The sequence below is a fragment of the Tubulanus polymorphus genome, chromosome 3, assembly GCF_964204645.1.
Source record: "Tubulanus polymorphus chromosome 3, tnTubPoly1.2, whole genome shotgun sequence".
Taxonomy (NCBI): Eukaryota; Metazoa; Nemertea; class Palaeonemertea; order Tubulaniformes; family Tubulanidae; genus Tubulanus; species Tubulanus polymorphus.
Genome location: NC_134027.1, coordinates 10,431,536 through 10,451,294, shown reverse-complemented (window position 1 = coordinate 10,451,294; position 19,759 = coordinate 10,431,536). Strand labels below are relative to the sequence as shown.

Sequence of the window (19,759 nt, the reverse complement as noted above, 5' to 3'; positions counted from 1 at the left end):
CTGGCTAATAAAACAAAAGCAATAGCGATGATTTACATGACAATATACCATCGACGGAACGTGATTCCACTGAAAAATAGAAGCCGACCAAGCAGTGAAACATGACGACGGCGGCGTCGTCTCGATAAATGCATCCCCGACGCCTCGAACATATAGCGAATAGTATAGGTTCATCAGATCGAAGAAATCCCAAATAAACATCGATGAGAATTGTATAGTTCCTCCGAGTTTTTATCGATGCATTTGACTTTGATATTTGTTGCTCATCGTGGCTGAAAAGGGCATTTTCCCGTTAAAGAAATTATTCGCGTCAAATGATAAACGTTGCACAATAACTGGTCCCTTTTCGGCCATCATACTTATAGAAGCCCAAGAAACCATCTCCAAAATTAGATTCCACTTAATTTTGATAGCAATTCATCCATTAAGATTATGCACGGAATACAGAAACTATAAAGAGTGCGGATCCAGGAGGATGCTGTGGGTTGCTTTGCTATTGAAATGCCCCGCAAGACAATCTTTCCTTCTTATTACTTTCAGTTTTCCAGCGCTACATAACAAAGTACAAGGTATATTTTAAACTTATGAGATGATCCTAAAATATTCACTCAGAATGAATGAAAACTTATTAAAACTTAAAACTTAAAACGGACTTATTTTCCCAGGTTTTTTGGGGGACGATCAGCAGAGCACCTGCACTTTGAAAACTCTAGATCCACCACCGAGTAATCACAGCGTTTCATTTTGGCGCAAACGTCTCTTAAGTAAAATTTCCAAAATTCAGAGCGTAAAAAGTCTGTGACATCTGCGCATAATCTCTTTGTGCCGCAGTTTTTTTATGAAAGTTTCGGTAAATGAAAGTTGAGGATTTCGCGGTGCGATGTAGTGATGTAAGCGACGTTTCGCTGCAGTGTTTATGAAGAAAACGTAGGAGATCATAATCCGTTTTATTGCAAACCGCAACGGCGTGAATTTTACAGTGTTTATTTACGTGCGTTGGATAATCACTCGGCGTTGCCCGTCAGATAAAAACAGATGGTTTTGTCGCGCCGTGTGATTTGATGATGTGAATTCGCTCTCACCGCAGAAAAACCTCCCGTGTCAATATCGACCCTCGTTATTACGCGTCAAAAGCTGTTCGAACTGACGGTGATAAAATGACGATTGTGAAGGTATTAGTAGCAAGAAAACTAACTTGAAAGTTTATTTACGCCTTTAGGAATATTTCGCTTAATATTGCCGAAAATGAATAATGTAATTTAAATGATACACTACTAAGGATCAATGAAGTTATTTTTGATTTGAATATATCGATTATTGAATTGAATTGACCGGCAACCAGTCTAGCCCCGATTTATTGATGACGTGGTGCACATTCTCGAAAAGTATCATTAGAATCTATCAAATATGAAATAAGGCTTATGAAATATATTTGATTAGAAAATGAACGTCAAAATACACAATTGTAATTGTTATTTTGAAACGCCAATATTGATGACGTAGTGGACATCGACTCCCCTAATATAACGCATACTAGGTATCAGTAAATATTATTGTTACGGTCTTAAGGCGTCGAAATGTTTTGATCGAAACATCTTTGTAACCGACGTACGAACTCGTTGGAATCAGATAAGTCTCTAACATGATTCGAAATGCCTCAATTTGGTAACTTGGTAAAGGATGTCCGGTGAAGATCTGTCACACCGGAAAACTTATATTTCCGTAGGGTGCACGTCGTCGCGTATAATACGTTCGTAAGATGGCGGTTGTTAGCAAAATAGACCTCGAGAATTAATGACCCGTACAGTCAACGATAAAGACTTAACTAGCCGAGTGAAATGTAGCCGTGCGGTCGCAATTTAGCGTCTATTCAACCCCAAAAGTCAGTCTGAAAGCCCCGCTAATAACGACAATCATTAGATGGACCAAGGAGAAGAAAATCGTTGTTCAGGAACATGGAAATTGCTAGTTTCCCCGTAACACGAAAGTTTCCTTCCGTTCGCATTTGGCTAAGTATAGATAGAAGGATGGCAAAGTCAATAGCGTCGGCGCAATAATCGTTACTAATGGCCATGTTCTCTGGCGTATCGACATCTAAAACATATAAAACCAGCGGTATAGGGTGTTCGATTAGTAACCATTGAAGACACGCAATGGCACCTTGAGTAAACAGTACATTAACTTCATACCACATTTGAATACTGATGCTGATGAAAAATAACCTCGTATATCAAGTTACACTTTAGCGAATTAAGTTTACAGTCAATAAACCGAAATTGGACCAAAATTATCATGACGCCTATACTATATAATATTACGGCTTGCCTGCTAAGCCTGCTACTCGCGCTTTGGAGTAATCAAAGAAAAATAGTTGTAATTAACGGTTTTGAATTAGCGTGCTATTGTTAAGAACCATTTTCCGGGTTCATTAAAACGTCCACTATATTTCCACATTATTGCATATTAACCAATTTTCCAGTACTGTTTTATTATACGAACGTAACCAGGTTTGAGTATTCACTTCCGGCTGTGCGTCGCTCGCTCATGCGCACACGACGATGATCGTGCTTTCGTCAATTACTCTCTGCGGATCAAGAGCCTTTTTGCCTTGCCTCTCCAGCATCCGAAAAGATGTCAGTAATGTTAAAACAATCAATTGGACACTCGATGTCAGAATTTTAGTAGTCAGTTTCCTGGCTCCGAGTGCCGGCTTGTTTGCAGTCTGGAATCTACCTACATCTCTTCTTGTTTCCGTTTTCTGCTATACTCGTCCGATGCTTCCACGTGACTTCCGGTAACTTAAGTATATGGAACGTACATAGACGAGGTGTTGTTAATATCTGGCGCACTTGAAACCCATTAGTAGGCTGTAACGGGTGGGAACACGTGCCCGTTTTATTAAGCAAGTATTGGATTACTTGATACTCAGCTTTACTTAGATATTACGTTTGACATATTACGTTTGACTTACGAACGGATATATATACATACATATATATAATTTCGGCGTAGATTTTTTCTATTCTTTCTATTTGGTAGATACGCGTGCAAAAGCACCGAAAGGCAGCCAGCGAATAATGTCCCTTAACCGAGGACGCGATTGGTACTAACGCCATACTGACGGCCCGCAACTTCCTATTCGAAATACTATAATTTATCAAGCTCTTAAGTGCGTAGAGGCTCTCTTTGGAAAACATATTTCATGTCTTGATATCTCCAAATGAGGACACCCAAAAACACTCAACTACCTCACATGAATTCATCGGTGCCTGGGTTTAGGTCCACCTTGGAGTAATCATTTGACTCACCCATTGTCAAATGATTACTCCAACGTTCCACCGAGGACTATATTCGTCATATATGGTTCATGGTTAAAACATTATTATGAATATTGCAACTCCTCCGGTTGTGATTTTCATAAAAGTTCCCATCGATATTTTTAACGCAATAAAGAAGTTTCCAGTTTCTAGGCGCCATTTTGTGGCGGTCCCTCGAGGTCCCCATTGTTGCGATAATTTGCGCTCATTTTTAAAACATAAGTTTAGATTGAATATCATATAGTTCTGCAGTCCTTTGCTCGACGAAATCAATTTACACACCATTTTAAAGGAAATGAAATGCAGATATTTGCTGGCGATTCTTGGAATTTTTGAACGCAACAATTGAGAACAGTGACGATGTGAAACCAAGGACCGCATATCTTAACCGTGCGTAAAAGAAATCGCAATATTTATTAATTTTAAAATATCTAAGTATCTCTTAAAGCTATATTTTCACAGAGGTTAAAGAGGGTTATTTGCAGTTAAAGCCTGCGTTGAATTTTTTAAAATATCTTTCCTGACGACTGATCTGTACCCGCTTGAGTTTGAGATTACGCGCAAAAGGGGTCTCCCACTGCGCATTGCAATTTCACTGAACATTGAGATTTGCGACAAGAAATTTTTAAATGCAATTTGATTTCTTCACATTTTCCATGGGGATACTTTGAGATGATAATCCATATCTTCTTTGTACCGTATTTTGGCGGGAGCAATTCGTTAATCTGGTTCCGGGATCCGGTTTGTCCCGCTATTGAAGTGTGAACGGCCCAGTTGAGGAATTGTCGTATACAGCCCGTCCAGCCTAGCGCCGATTTTGTGTTCGGTGAAATCAAACGTTTTAGAGTCGATGGTGAAATGTGCCAGTCAATTTAAACGCTTAGGACATATTTAACACATATCTCTCTCTGGTAATCCCTCATTCTGGGATCATACGATGAATTTAATGAATCTCAACCTTCTTGCTGGAAAACATCGACCAGAAAACCTTACTGATATAAAATTCCAATATAATATTTAAAGGGGTTCATATCTGTCCCCCATTTGATATTCTGTTTTAGGGGGTCAACGTCCAGTTCGGCAACTTTCAGCTGCGCCGCATATTCAAAAATATATAAAAACTTAGATTTTTTTTCTAGTGTCCAACCATGAGTGGTACATTCGGTTGAAACGCAAATTAGGTTCTCAACTAGGCCACATTTGCAACCAACACAGAAAGTCCCCACTCTAACAAGAAATCCTTTAATTTCCCAACGCTACAAAACTCGAATTCATCAAAACACTTAAAGTCCATTTTCAACCATACGAAAATAAAGGTAATATATAACCATCAGAAGCAATATTGATAATTACAAACCAGTATAAAATCTTATTTTTGCGATTTCTTTTCACAAATCTCAATGTTCAGTGAAATGGCGATGCGCAGTGGGAGACCCCTTTTGCGCGTAATCTCAAACTCAAGCGGGTACAGATCAGTCGTCAGGAAAGATATTTTTAAAAATTCAACGCATGCTTTAACTGCAAATAACCCTCTTTAACCTCTGTGAAAATTGGAAATATAGCTTTAAGAGATACTTAGATATTTTAAAATTAATAAATATTGCGATTTCTTTTACGCACGGTTAAGATATGCGGTCCTTGGTTTCACATCGTCACTGTTCTCAATTGTTGCGTTCATAAATTCCAAAAATCGCCAGCAAATATCTGCATTTCATTTCCTTTAAAATGGTGTATAAATTGATTTCGTCGAGCAAGGGACTGCAGAACTATATGATATTCAATCTAAACTTATGTTTTAAAATTGAGCGCAAATTATCGCAACAACAGGGACCTCGAGGTACCGCCACAAAATGACGCCTAGAAACTGGAAACTTCTTTATTGAATAAATTGTAAAAGCTGAACAGTTTGAGTCGGTATTTTGTACGTGTATCGTACGAATCTATGTCGAGTTTAATTTATGACCGTATGAACTTTTAACGACCGTTATAGTCGCGCACGCCAGAACGTATAGCGGATTCTTTGATCACATTTATCACAGGAATCGATAAAGTCATTAGTTTAGAGAATTGAAATATTTGATAGGCGTACACGTAACGCCAAGTGCGTTTCCATGTATTCCAGCGTCTCCCGCGACGCGTCAATTACTCTATATAATAACAGAGTGACTGCCACGCGGCTATATTGAGATATCACGGGGAAATAGTGATTTCCTCTATTTCCAATGCTATTTGCGGCCGTAATAGGTAAGCACCAGGGGCGAGGAAGTCCCGGGACTGTTCGGGGAAATGCAACCGCTCCGATACGGATCTAGCTGGGCTTAGTTAATCCGGTCAACGACGGAGACTGCGAGAAGAACATCCTTCCGACATTTCCGCGGTTCGCTGCATCTCGGCTCTATCTCACGCTCGCTTCCGCTGATTTGAATAATGTACATAGAACGAAATCCCTAATTCTCGATCTTTCCACGATATAAAATAATGTCTTCTGGTTTTATATCTAATTATGGGATATCCGTCCTCAATATTGGACTCTACGTATTATGAGAATGTCATAACTCCCTGTGAAAATTGAGAACATAGAAGTTTATGCAAATGAATCGTTAACCCTTTGTTGTCGACGAAAGAAAGATTTTTTGGACAGAAGGTGATTTTTGGTCGTTTTAAGAAGTTGTACAAAAATGGAAATAAATAGACCTTTTTTGTTAAAGCATTTATGGCCGGATTTTATCTGGGCTATAAGCGAATGACAACAAGTGCCCCATTGTCGCCTAATTGAGCCCAGTTAGGCAGAAACTAACTTGTTTTTACGGATGTCAAGAGATTCTTAAAAACTTCACGAGCCACTTTTTGAGGCACGTGTCGAGCATCATTCTTTTTTGTGAGGACTCTATATCGAGTTCAAGGGCGTTTCGTTTGACGACGACCAAAAAGAACAATCGTCAGTACAGCAGCAAATGATTTAATAGATATCCTTTTTCAAGAGTCTCTAATTCTTTGAAAGGTAGGCCATTAAAATGCAATCGAAAGATTTATAATACGCTCATTCGACAAGGCTCGGTGAAATATAGTACGGTACAAAGACCCATTCTTTAAACAAACGCGTGTGTGCTCATTTTGCTATAGGCGTCATTTTATTTCAAATTTTCTTCAAATCATCTGTAACTACCGATTTGCTCACATAAAGACTCGACCATAGAATATAAGTAGCATTCAGAAAAATCGTGGGGCGGACGCTGGAACGATTTTTTGATACGGAACGTGTCGTTTTGATTGACGAGTTTTTTCATTCGAGCCACGAATCAAATAAACTTCTTTTGTCTTCGGTTTCTTGATGCATTTCGCCCGGGCAAACATGTTATTGACACTCGCTTTTACGACTTTTTATCTGGCGTGTCGCGGAAAATCCGTATTGTGTAGTCACTTAAATGAATTCTGAGCCCGTTTCCTTCGTCGCTTAACCATATTGGTTTAGGGGAAGAGGCACAGGAAACCGAGCTAACGCAACCGCTAGGGATTGTTTACTGCAACCAGGCACTACTATTAGTTTCATCAATTTTATCTTGACGGTCCGGCAATACTCCATAAAGCTTTCCTTCCCGTTTCGGATCGAGTGTAAATACGGTCAAATTAACCGGCTCCATTGACGACATGATCGTATATAAACACGCAGTCGACGGTCGTTATTACCTTGATATTGACCAATTTCAATCGTCGCGGCTTTCAATCTCAATTTCACCGTAAAATCACGGCTTCGACGATGCAGTTATTGATATATGAAACCACACACAGCCGCCAATAACGGCGGCATGACGTCAGCGCAATGGTGGCAGTGTTATCGGGGAGCGGCTAAAAATCAGTTCAGCTTCTATACTCAAAAGTACAACTAATCGTTTTTTTCTCCTAATTCCTATGCGTGTGAATAGACTGATGGGTTGTAGTCCATCAATTGGAACTGAATAGATATGAATATTGTGGCTACAATTCACTACAGACCTTTAAGGTTCAGTGAGGTTTTCGCCTCTCTTTCCATTTCTTTTCATTATGATCGTACGTGTCAATAAGCCGATTATCTATAGGACTCTCTCCACTGAGTTGTTCTCCTTTCTAACAACAACATTACAGAATTGTTATTTCGTTATGGAAAACTATGATATTCTTTCAAATTTGCCGTTTGATTATTCTTAATTAATTGATATCTCAGCCTTGGCTGAATTATTGTCGAAAAACATTTGCTTTTGTAGGTTTAACGAACGTCCGCATAAAAATCTGAGCGTACGTACATTAAGTCGACGATGCAGGGACCAATAAACCACAGTCGGATACTGCCTCGGTCGTGTGGAGACTCGTGTCAATCGAGAATGGTGCGTTATTGAATATTTCACCAGCCGACTCGAAAAGTTATAAAATCCTCCGATATTAGTTCCATAATCATTTAGCGCGTACGATTACGGCTATAAAATGACGATCTACGCTGGTTGTTAAGCAATGACGTGCGTCGACCGACCGAAGCCGATCGGGCGCACCGGGGCAGTTTACGACCTTTTAACGAGGACGAAATCTCGTGCGTCCACAACCTAGGCCCACCTGTATGTACAAACTGACGGTGTATTTCCCGTGGATACAGACCCCATCATCTCGGTAATTCGTGGTCGACTGCATATTCATTATACTACAAAACCTTTCATCTGCCACTGTTTCTTTGACTTAGCTTTTGAAATATTATGAAACACTTTGGTATATGGAAAGACCTGGAGTCCCTTAGTGAGTTCCGATGATCGCTGACACTTCAAGAAAACATGGCTGCCCCACCATATGTCTCTTATTGCCATTTTTTAAGATAGTTTAATACCAAATAGCTTTGTTTTCTAACTGATTTTCATGTTTCTTCAGTCAATCTGGGAAATTTTGATGGGGGATTTTCGCGGATCTAGTACCGCGTGAATTTCGAAAATCGATGGTGAAATCCGGGCGTATATTCTAAAATAAGATGTTTACATTAATCGGTTAGCCTTGAAACAATCCATAATATCTATTTGATCGCACTTAAAAGCCCGGTTCTGCGAGGGCTAATGCTAAAAGATGGTACCTTGTTTCTCCTAAACATCCTATAGTCATTTATAAAACGCAATAAAATTTGAAATCAGTTCATTTCTATACGGCCGGGTCAACCTTTAAGCTTAGCCGAAAGGAGAAACAAGATATCATTTTTTAGCTTAAACTATCATACAAAGCAACTCGAACTGTTGGTCGTTACTGTACGTCCGTATCTAGGCACTGACTGTTGCAGACGGTCATTATATTCTGGAAGGCGCGTGGGATCCGAATAGAGGATAAAACCAACAAACGCATTTTAATAATCCCGAAATCGCTAATACGCTCGAAATTAACTTTAGTTAGCTTTAGTAAGAGTAGGCGCACAATGGGCTGAACATGACCAGCATATGATCGCACGCGACGAGCCCACTTGAAAATATGAAAAATACATGCGCGTTTAAACAAAAGCGGATTTCAGACATGAGACGGGAAGCAAGTTTTGAGCGATTCTCGTGCACCGATGCACTTATGTTTGGCAAAAGTTTGATTTTCCCAAGAACTGCGCGGACACGTGTCGGTGCTGTCCGTGTTGGGTCTGCATGTTCCTCGTGGCACTTTCCTCCCCCGACAGTCGACATAAAACGTATGCTTTAATCGCGTTACGTTTATATTTTCGGTGTGGCGTAATTTAAAAATCAAACGTCACAAACAATACGTAATCGACGTACCACTGTAGATTATCGAGTCCCGTGGGATAATGCAATGCTCGACAGTCGCATCGCACGGACGCACGCGCCGCGCGCTACCTTGTTAGAGATTCCAACTTCCTCCCGAAATACCCGAAAAAATTGACGAATATTACTGTCATGCTCCTTTTAATTACCAATCGCATTTCTGACGTGTACCTTCAACCTTGTTTAATCTGCTGTAAATCCCTATGAAATGCTGTAACACAAATTTAGTTCTTTATCTGTTTAATAGAGCCTCCGAAAGTCTGTACTCCGCTCATTCTTTGATATTTTCTACTGTGGATGTTTACTGGTCATTCGGAGCCATAAAAATTACGAAGAAAAGTGCACATCAATTTCTTTAAACCAAATCATTCCCCCATAGATAAGTAAGAATATAACTACAAACGCGTAGACTTGAAATTAAGCCAAATCGTGCAGAGAATGATTATGAATTTTCAGAAGGACAATTCGCATTTAATTTTTTTATCTAATTTTTACAAACGGGATCGTTCATTTTTGGGGTTATTTATGCACATTCTGTAAACGAACGAGTTTCAGGAATGGTTAGTCGGTGTATGCGCGCGTATCCAGAACGACCGCCTACTTAAGCCAATCACCGAGCATAATTAATCCACACGCTCAGCGATTGGTCCATTCGCGGTCGTCTGTCGCTGAGCTTATAAAAGCGCCAACGTAAAATGCACAGAATTTATGTATATATTTCGTGTAAGAGCACAAAGTCAATTCCTGAAAATTCGGAAGTGAATGATTTTTGATTTTGGTTTCCGCATCCTCATATCGGTGATTCAATGGTTCGCTTGTTTACGAAATAAGGGGAACTATACCAGAGGCAAGTGAATAACCGGTTGAACCGCATTTTCTAACGTCGCCCGCCGCATCTACTGATGATGCAAGGGATGAAACAACAGGACTACTATCGGGCATGTACCTTCGGAGGTCTATCAGGTATGATGTTTCCAGGTAAGAAATCTTCGATTCATTTTTAAAAACGCTCTACTGATAACTGGGGTGGATCCAAGGGGTTAGAGAGTTTCGACACCCATGCTCCGTGTTCAAAAATTTTCTGATAGTGATCTTGATAGTATCAATGATGAAACTAACCACAATTCAAATCGTTATTAATTGTTTTGGCGTCTGCCAGAAATTACTGTATGTAATGCCCAAATACTTATGAATGAATTTTTCATTGAAATATCAAAAAAATCTATATACCTGGGAAAACACCGTGTTTGACCCGTTCTGCTCAAATTTATGCATCCGCCATGGATAAATGGTCAGAAAGTAAACATTTCAATTTGATGATGACGCGTGGTTTCACGATAATCTCAATCAATAACGCATATATGAATATTTTCTCGCATTCCCGCTCTCATTAATTGGTTAATTAAACCATCCTAGTCGGTAACTGTTTTCCGTTTTCTTTTTAATTGTGTCGTTTTATTAATATTCCGCATACATGACCTTCGTTGTTTGAATAAGCGGCGTACTGAATGCATTAGCACGTGAAATAAACATCGTGAAAGTAAAATTCCGAAACCAAATCAATGAATGTACGATCAATTTAAATTTATTACTAGTCTTTCGTGGGAAAATATTCCATTTCGTCGACCGTTGGTATTTTCCATAATCCGTTGATTTCATTAAACTGCACAAAACGTTAAACCCGATCTCTTTTCGGGGGTAAAACTCGGCAGCATATGGCCGAAATTTGCAAGCAAACACGTAATGATGGCGAATTTTATTCCGAAATTTGTTTTAAGTCGAGAATAATGAAGCTTGCCGGGGAGCGAACGAGCAAACACACACACGAGTTACCGAGGTTTCGATCGGAACCAATATAAACAAGGGCATATGCCGCGTAGATTTTATTGAGTTTGATCTCGGCTATCTTATGACCAGGTCAGTTTTCAAGGACGAAATTGATGCAATGTTGTCAACTAGAATGTTTGCCATCGAGTGAAAAAGCTTGTAATACAACCCTTAACAGCCCATTAATCCATCGTTGACAAATTAAGAAGTTCGGCTATCGCGATTATCATTTTCCATCTGATCGGATGTTTGCAAAGTCGTATTCGAATAGGCTGTGCCAAAAGTGTGATTTAGAGGCGGTGGGGGATGAATATCACTTATTACTCGTCTGCCCGTACTTCTAGGAATCCAGAGCTAGATACATCCCGGAGCGTTATTGGAGATTCCCCAATGATGTAAAGTTGTATAATCTGTTCAACTCAAATTGCCAAACCCTTAAAAAACTGGCGTTGTACATACGTAAATGTTTAATACATTTCTAATGTTAAATGTTGCAATGTATATTTTAGATTATTTTCTGCTCCGTGCAATTGTATAATTGTGGAGTAAATAAACTAATTGTAATTGTAATTGGAGTGAATTGTGCATTTTCGCATTTCTTACTGCCAAAATGAACTCGAAGATATAAACAGTTGTAACAATTTGACTGGTAGACTGATATCAATCTCAGTCCTCAGACTTCATGAGCAAACCCCACAGTTTATAATTAAAATATTAATTTTCTGACATTTTCGAAGTTCGGACGAAATTCATCATGAGAGAAACCAAAAACAATTTTGGTTTGTTATTTCTCGATGAATTCGAATCCCGGAATTCTATTTTACTAATGATATTCCAATTATGGTTTTATCACAATTCTGATCTTTTCACTATTGCAGATCCGTCGTACGGAAAATCACCCTGGACACCACCACAAGCGAGTCCCCAACCTCAAGGTACATTTTTATTCTCTATTTTAGAAAAGAGATAATCGTTTTATGCTATATCATTCGTATTCACGGCTCCCGGGGTAAGAATACCTAGATAAACACCCCTGTATTATCATCTAAATCATCGCGAATTAGGGAATAATTAGATGCAGAAAATCAAACTTCGATTTAAATTCTGAACATCGCTATTTTATATTTATGGGACATAACACCATTTAAGAATTGAGGAGAGCCCATATTAGCCAGCCAATTTTGTTATAAGCCATAATTTGCGATGATCATTGTCAAAAAACTAAATAAGCCAAAAATTCCATTCATTGACTCGAATGCGTTTTTATGCATGAGCGCTTTGATTGGTGAATCAGCATTGTTTCTTCAAGTTTTTTAGTCCGGACGTTGATACGATAATACTTTGGTATTACTTCATACAGCTCGAAACCGAAAAAAAAAACATGTTCGAAAAAAGTCGTTGCAGAAAAGATGAAAAAAAGCAAATTAATATAATCATTTTGTTATTGCTAGAAAAAGAATTCGACATTTTTCTTGATTTCTTGGCGACGTTGCCGCATTCGTCACCGGTGAAATCAAAATCAGACGTCAATGTTTCATTATATCATGTCGTCGTTGTCGTCGTCGTCGACATATGAAATAAAATGATCGATGATTATTTTGAGTTCTAAACACAGCGGATTTGAAATGGAGTCAATTAAACATTAGCCATAATCATCTCTCCAGACATGTCATAAAACCGCGCTCTGCTCGGTGCGCTGCGCCGCGCTATGCCGCGTTCGAGCTGCAAGTGCTCGGTGAATCACTGCAAAACACGGCTTAATGTAACTCCGAATCGGCGTGTAGAGAAATGATGATGGACTAAAGACCAGAACCCGTTAGATTATATTTGATATCGTAGATTAAATGATATTGACATGGCCATTACGCGGATAGAGTCAACAACGGCGGTGTGTGGAGTATAGTGGCGGAGACGGTCGGATCGCTATTCGACTGTCGGAAATATTATCTCGAAATTTGATTTGCCGGTCAATATTTGGTGAAATAGCAAAGCACAATTCTGTCCGGCAATATGAGTTGATCGCTTGTAGCGAGCGCTCGTAATACATAAATTACGGTAAAATAAATAGCCCCCGCGGACGAATAATGTAAACCGCGGAACGTAGTTGATTTATTGGCTAATAATGTCAGGAAACGAAAACAATATCGCTTGACGGATTGTTTCTATTTTTTATTTCCGATTACTGTTAGAAAATGACACTGGTTCGAAAGTTGTTCCAACAGATGGCACGGAACAAGTTTCAGTGACATGCATATGACGTTCATAACTATACCATCAATTTTATACATCCTTAGATTAAGTTTAATTTTGGTACCGCTGTCATAGAATCAGATGTCCCCGATGTCGGATACCCTAACAAATAGTTTGACGGATGGATTAAGTGAATAGTCCACAATGGGGCCCTTACCTACAATCCTGAGATCTACAGTAAATAAATAAGGGGAGGCATTTCATTCTATGACACCGGCAACGATACTGTGGCAAGCGATGATTCCACTTGTGGCAAGTGACCATCCGCCAGGTTCGCTAGTATACTTCATTATCCAACCGCTAAACTACATCTGCTATCAATGGGAACTATACCAAGCAACGTTGTTGAAAACTAGTTCTTATTCTTGATTCGAGAGCCTACAAAACCATATTCAAAGTTAGATGAAAGTGAACTAACTCCAACGAAAAAAAGGATTAGGATTTTATTTAAACTCTAACCATTTCTATGGTACATGAAGATAGACAATATAATATACAAAATTCACAATCAAGCCGACCGTTATTCACACCATCTAGTGGGTAGCCGGTACCTTATTTCTTGGTAAGAAAACTGATCAGCTCCTCTATAACGGGGGAGTATTTCAGATCTTTCACGTGTTAAACATCCACACAGAGCTACGGTTTCCTCGACTCCTGCCGATTCATCATTTCCCAAAGCGAACGGGTTGACTGAGAAACGAATTCTAACTTTTGAAAAGAAGTCGTTACTGCTCGATATTGTCCCAAACCAGCGACGAACAAACAAATCTCTCTTTCTGTCGCCTTATACGGAAGATCCCGAACGCGATACGCTTTCGTCAATTATAACACAGGCAATTAGAGAAGAAACGAACATTTCCGAAAACTCAATAACAGCTAAACACGCGACTCGAGGAGTAATGTCTTCTTCCATGGGTCTGTGTCAACAATCTTATGGAGCAGCAACATGGACAAATCGATCCAGTCACCCGCCTACTTGAGGGGCTCAAAAGGGGATAGCTATCCGTGGTCTATTATTTTTCGAACTTGAAAAATAATGATGATTGATTTTAGGAATTATCCATAACGAAGAAAATTACGATGTTTTAACTAATTAGTAGAATCTTCAGTTCAAGTTCAGTTTGGCGATGTATTTGTTCTAAATGAAATGGCATGGGCGGATCCGAGGGGATGGGGCAGTGGTGCCCTGAAATTTCACGTGAATATGAAAAGTAAAAACTGCATCCTAAAAAAAGTTCAAATGCAAAAGTTCAAGCTTGTACTCCGTATTTCCAGAAGTAATTAAATGTTTTCCGACAATCTTTCATTCGAGGGGCCCTTTCAGATGATATGCCCTATTTTGGGAGTGCGCCCCTCTCTGAGTCAGACCCTACCTCCGCCCTTAAAAATCTTGATCAGATAATAATAATGTTTTATTTACGAATTAAATTACAATATAAAGTAGTAGGAATTAGTACAAAATATTGTAAAATAGAGAAGATCCAATGAATCGATAAAACCGGCCCGCTATCGATTCTCATTATTGTTTTTCACCTAAAGTTTTATTTACCACGAGATAACGGTGTTTCAATAGCCGGATAATGAATACAATTGCCACAGGGATATATAAGCTGCCCCTCAGGGCTAGCCCTGATACGTTGTAGTCGAACGAAATTAACTCGATGCGCATTTTCGCGAAGTTAAGAATCAATTTAGTCGTTTCCTGCGAAGTCGTCTGTTTAATTATTAATACTGCCAGCGAATGATTATTTCCTCCGATCTACGGGAGTCTTCGTGGCTTATGGGCAAACGATGGTGTCGTCTCTTTGTCTTCGCCAGATCGTAGTAATTGGCAAGATAATGTAGGATACTTAGCCGACAATTTTCTCGTGTTAATCAGGCTTATTGTTCGCTAAGACGAACAGCGTCTTGGCGCATCAATATTCATAAAGATCCTCCGTTTTGCGAATAATTCGTCCCTTCCGCCGAGAAGGTATCTATCCGAACGCTGCGTGTGTTTTCTCTATCCTCTACTACCGTAATTGCGCTTATATCGCAATATCGGATCCAATTCGGATACTCAGATGTTGCATCTCCGCGCAGAGGAAACGAGCACCGCGAAAACGGGTAGCGTCTCTGAAGATAAAATGAAGATAAAACAAACATAAGCATAAAGAAATCACATTAACGACCATGGGTGACACGACACTATTTATTAATGCATAAATGTGGAGCTTATCCGATACGAAAAACGTTTAATCATCGGGCTCTGAAAGGTTATGCAAAGGTATCCTTTTCTCCGGATGTAACTGCAACCACAAAGCTAATTTCGGTTCAATCTTTTATTTATCTTTCAAATTCATTCATGATGATATAGTTTCAATGATATAACCTAAGTTAATCAATCGTATTTCACCAAACAATATAGGATTCATATTTTCCACAGACTCGTACGCGTTTCAAATGTGAAGGCCGCTCTTTTTTCTCGCCGCGTTCGGCTTGGTGCGGCGGTTCGTTCAGGCTGGCATTGAAATTTAGACGCAATACGGCAGAATCCCCTGAAGACGAGTTTATTGAATTTCGTCTGACACAATTACGCCCCTAATTAATAGAAAGGAAACGTTTATTAGCCAGAAGAACATCGATATTCGGTCTGAGTGTACAATTGAATCACGGTCGAGATCATCTCGAATCTGATCGCGCAAACCACCGAGGGAAATCAGGAAAATAATATTTAAAAAGAGAGCACGAATCGAAATTGATGCTCATATCGTTTCATTTGACAATAGAAGAAACTAAATGGTATTTGTATTACATTATTTCGGGTAGTCATTTAGACATTTGGTTAAACTTGGCGGGAATGCAGTTCATTTGTATAACGTAGATTATTTAGCTCGTAGGGCCTACAGTAAAATACAAACGTTCTGGACCATTTAGAATTGAATTTGTCATTAGCAGCAATCATTCAAGGTCAATTCTATAATATCATAATATATCATATCACTGCACCCTATGTTCATCAAATTCAGTATACATGACCGAAAATATGCGTCCGATTTCCTAAACGCGTTAACATTTTTCAGCGTTCGATAAAAACCCAGTGAAATAGCATTTTGTACACGGTGACTTTATGGTGATATCTACGCAAGCTTGTCATTCATTTTAGCGTCAATTGACAGTGAATTCCGCTATTCAGAATTTTTACGGATTAAGTTGGAAATTTTGCTATTTTGTATTCGCAGGTTATGGAGCATCGCCGATAACGAATATATCGAAGCCGACTGCATTGGATCCTACGTTCTCTTCGTGGAGACCTCAAGGTATGTACCACGTCCTACTGGCCAAATCCATCATACATTCCGACGCAAGCCTCATTTTCTTATGCGTATCATTGAAGAAATGTTATTAAAAAGCGGGAATAGCGAGCACTAAGTTAGCGACTCACGAGGGATGAGGGAAATTCGACTTATCGTATGTAGGGCCGCATGGATCCTGCTGTATAGATGTTATTATCCGTATTGATATTCTATACGACCGTAGAGTCGATTCCACTCTTTGAGCACGGTGTATTTAACGTCGTATTATGTTTTCGACGCAATGGGACCAAAGCCAAGTGGTTAATTGACCTGCGAAAGCCGGTTTAAGCCAATTGATGTGTAAAGTGACGATAATACAAATGCGGCAGAGAGGAAAACGTCATGGCGAACGACTCGATAATTGCAGATGGGTGGCTAGACCGCTGTGAAATGATTCCCAAAGGAACAGGTTCTTGTTGTGTACGGGTCCCAAAGCGACCATATCACAACCTTAAACCAATTTTAAAAGCTAACAGTGCGATGTCTATTGTTAGATTATGTTATGATAACTGGTTGAATAGCTCAGATCGATAAACCTTGGTATATAGCGAAATTACCAATCGATTTCTTCGATTTTGAAAAAAAATTCAGTAAATTCGATCGCCGATCACAAAACTATATCTGTGCTCCATTTTCCGATTTCAAAATCAAACCCATTTTCGTTCCCGGCGGGTATGGTGGGTTTGCAAGGGACACCAAATCAAAACAAATCAAACGGAATCTACCAATCGAATGAATAACCATTTCAAGATTTAAAAAACCTTGGTATATGAAATATACGTACTAGTACGTGAAACACCATTAGCTCTTGATCAGCCATCACGCCGGCGTGGCTGGAGCACCATTTTTGCATTCGATATTAAATTTTATTTCATTGTTTCATTCGCGATCGATTGTCGACGATATATCGTTGTGCACGTCCTTATTCACTTTCAACTCGTTGAATCATACGGATTGCAGAACAGCGTGAAAAACGATTTGATCGGAATATACTTAACTAATAGCTTTAATATAACGTACTTGCAAAAATCTCCATGACTAAGAGCTATTGAGCAAAGAGTAGCATGTCAAGTCGCAACATTAGCGCGGTATTCGTGCTACCCGTAAAAGCAGTTTCAATTGGGGAACTACTTCACACGAGCATTGACTTCCGGCCTTTTAGCCAGTCCCTTTTGCGGAACACGGCGTTGCTAGGCAACTTAATGGCAATAGAGTGTTGCCAAACAATGCTTTCGTGGCCCGTTACCTTACCGTGTTTGTTGTGACGTGCGGAGGTAAAAAGCAAATTATCGCCAAAGCAAAACAAAAGAAATGCAGACCCTTGTAGTTGATTATTATTCTTTGAGATTCAGCGTAAAGAGATCGATCGATCGCCAATCACGCCATGCTTTACTCTCCTGCGCCGAACAACAAAACGGTCCGAATCGTTACTTCGCCAACGGGGCAATAATGCCGCGGTGATCTATACTGAACGCGACCGCAGCCCGCTAATTGGCTCTAGAACAGATCCATCGGTTAATTATGAGTCCCATCGTCGAGCGAAACGATACTCGTACACACAATAAAAGCCACGAACGGCTCGCTGGAGGCGATGTCGCGCAAGTACGATCACAAGCGCTCTTCAATCGAATAGTTCCATCGATGGTCGTGTGTGACAGGAATTTTGTTCACAGTTCACAAAAAAATTGCAAAATATCGATAAAGTTCGAGCTAAATTTAATCGTATCGCGATATTTCGTAAATATGATTATATTTCTTTGACATTGCACACAACATTGAGAAACCCTTCAACTTGGTCTTGTACATTCTAAAATCATGATACCAGAAATATTCGTCGAATGATTTTCGACCGGAAGCCACCAAATTATCACAAACTACGTAACATTGCCGGAAATAGGAAATGAAAGAAAGTTCCCTCCGATCTTGCGTAGGCTGTGTGATAATGAATTCTTCCGTCGGTGTGGCCAGAATTTCTGATTCCTATTTGATATTTCCTGCTAGTGTTCTCAGTGCTATGCGTACATGACAAGAAAATGAAGAAATGACAATTCGTTGTCGGGCAAATGAAGCTTTAAAAGCCTTTTGCAATCACAAGATGTAAAATTAGCATTCGTCGTGTCTACCGAACGCATTAGATGCCGATTAAATCATTAACTTGTCAAGCACGTATTCTTTGTCTTCCAGGTAGCGGGCAAATCCAACTGTGGCAGTTTCTACTGGAGCTTCTCAGCGACAGCGGCAACACGAACTGTATTACGTGGGAAGGAACTAACGGCGAATTTAAGATGGTCGACCCGGACGAGGTGGCCAGACGTTGGGGCGAACGCAAAAGCAAGCCCAACATGAACTACGATAAAATGAGTCGCGCCCTACGTTACTATTACGACAAGAACATTATGACGAAAGTCCACGGTAAACGATACGCGTATAAATTTGACTTTGCCGGACTCGCGCAGGCGATGCAGCCCAGCACCGTGGAAACAAGTCCGTACAAGTATCAACAGGAGTTGTTCATGTCCAGTTACCACCACAACGCCAAGTTCAATTTCATAAACGCGCACGCATCGATGGCGAATTCCGGCCCAGGATTTTTCCCAACACCGTCTAGTTATTGGTCACCCGCCGGTGCTAATATATATAATAATATCGCCAATCATCCAGTTCCACATCACCCTGGCCATATGCCATCGCCTCTAGGGTCCTACTACACATGAATTGCGTCAATATCAATTGAAGCTGCTGATTTCATGTCCAACATTCCACTCCTCAAACTGTGTATATTGTAACCCCCTCTATATATGCAGATTCGATGTCTATAAATAAACCGGACGACCCTAGGAATGAGAATAATTGGGTACATAAATCACGTAGCTGATTGTCGTAGCCAAAACTCATCGTTGGATTATTATGTTCCTAAAATAAGAGCAAGATTTCCCGACTTATTTTGTTTCATCCATGAATTGCAATTGCTTTGCGGTTTCTCTTAAAATCTCTGAAATCGCGACGCGGTTATATTCCATTACGAGAGTAGAAATCGCTACTGCCTTGATGGCGATTTCAATAAGAAGATAATTAGTCTTCAGGCCTTTTTAATTACTGTGAGTACGTATTTTTTCGGGAAAGAATAGAAATAGAAGGGCAAAAGAACTGAAATTTAAAGAATTTAATTAAATTTTCATTATTCGACTTTTTTCCGCATGAAATGCGGAAGGACTGTGGGAATGATTTCTTTAAAAAGAGTCAAAATTGTATAGAATTGAGT

General features: G+C 39.7%; 1 protein-coding gene across 1 annotated transcript; it reads left to right on the top strand.

Annotated features, from left to right (window-relative positions):
• The first annotated feature begins 9,990 nt into the window (after positions 1-9,990).
• On the top strand, positions 9,991-19,211 carry LOC141902481 (transcriptional regulator ERG homolog). The gene is made up of 4 exons (XM_074790227.1): positions 9,991-10,063; positions 11,791-11,847; positions 16,384-16,461; positions 18,682-19,211. Exons 1-4 carry the CDS (start codon positions 9,991-9,993, stop codon positions 19,209-19,211), a joined length of 738 nt encoding a protein of 245 aa, XP_074646328.1.
• Positions 19,212-19,759: the final 548 nt, after the last annotated feature.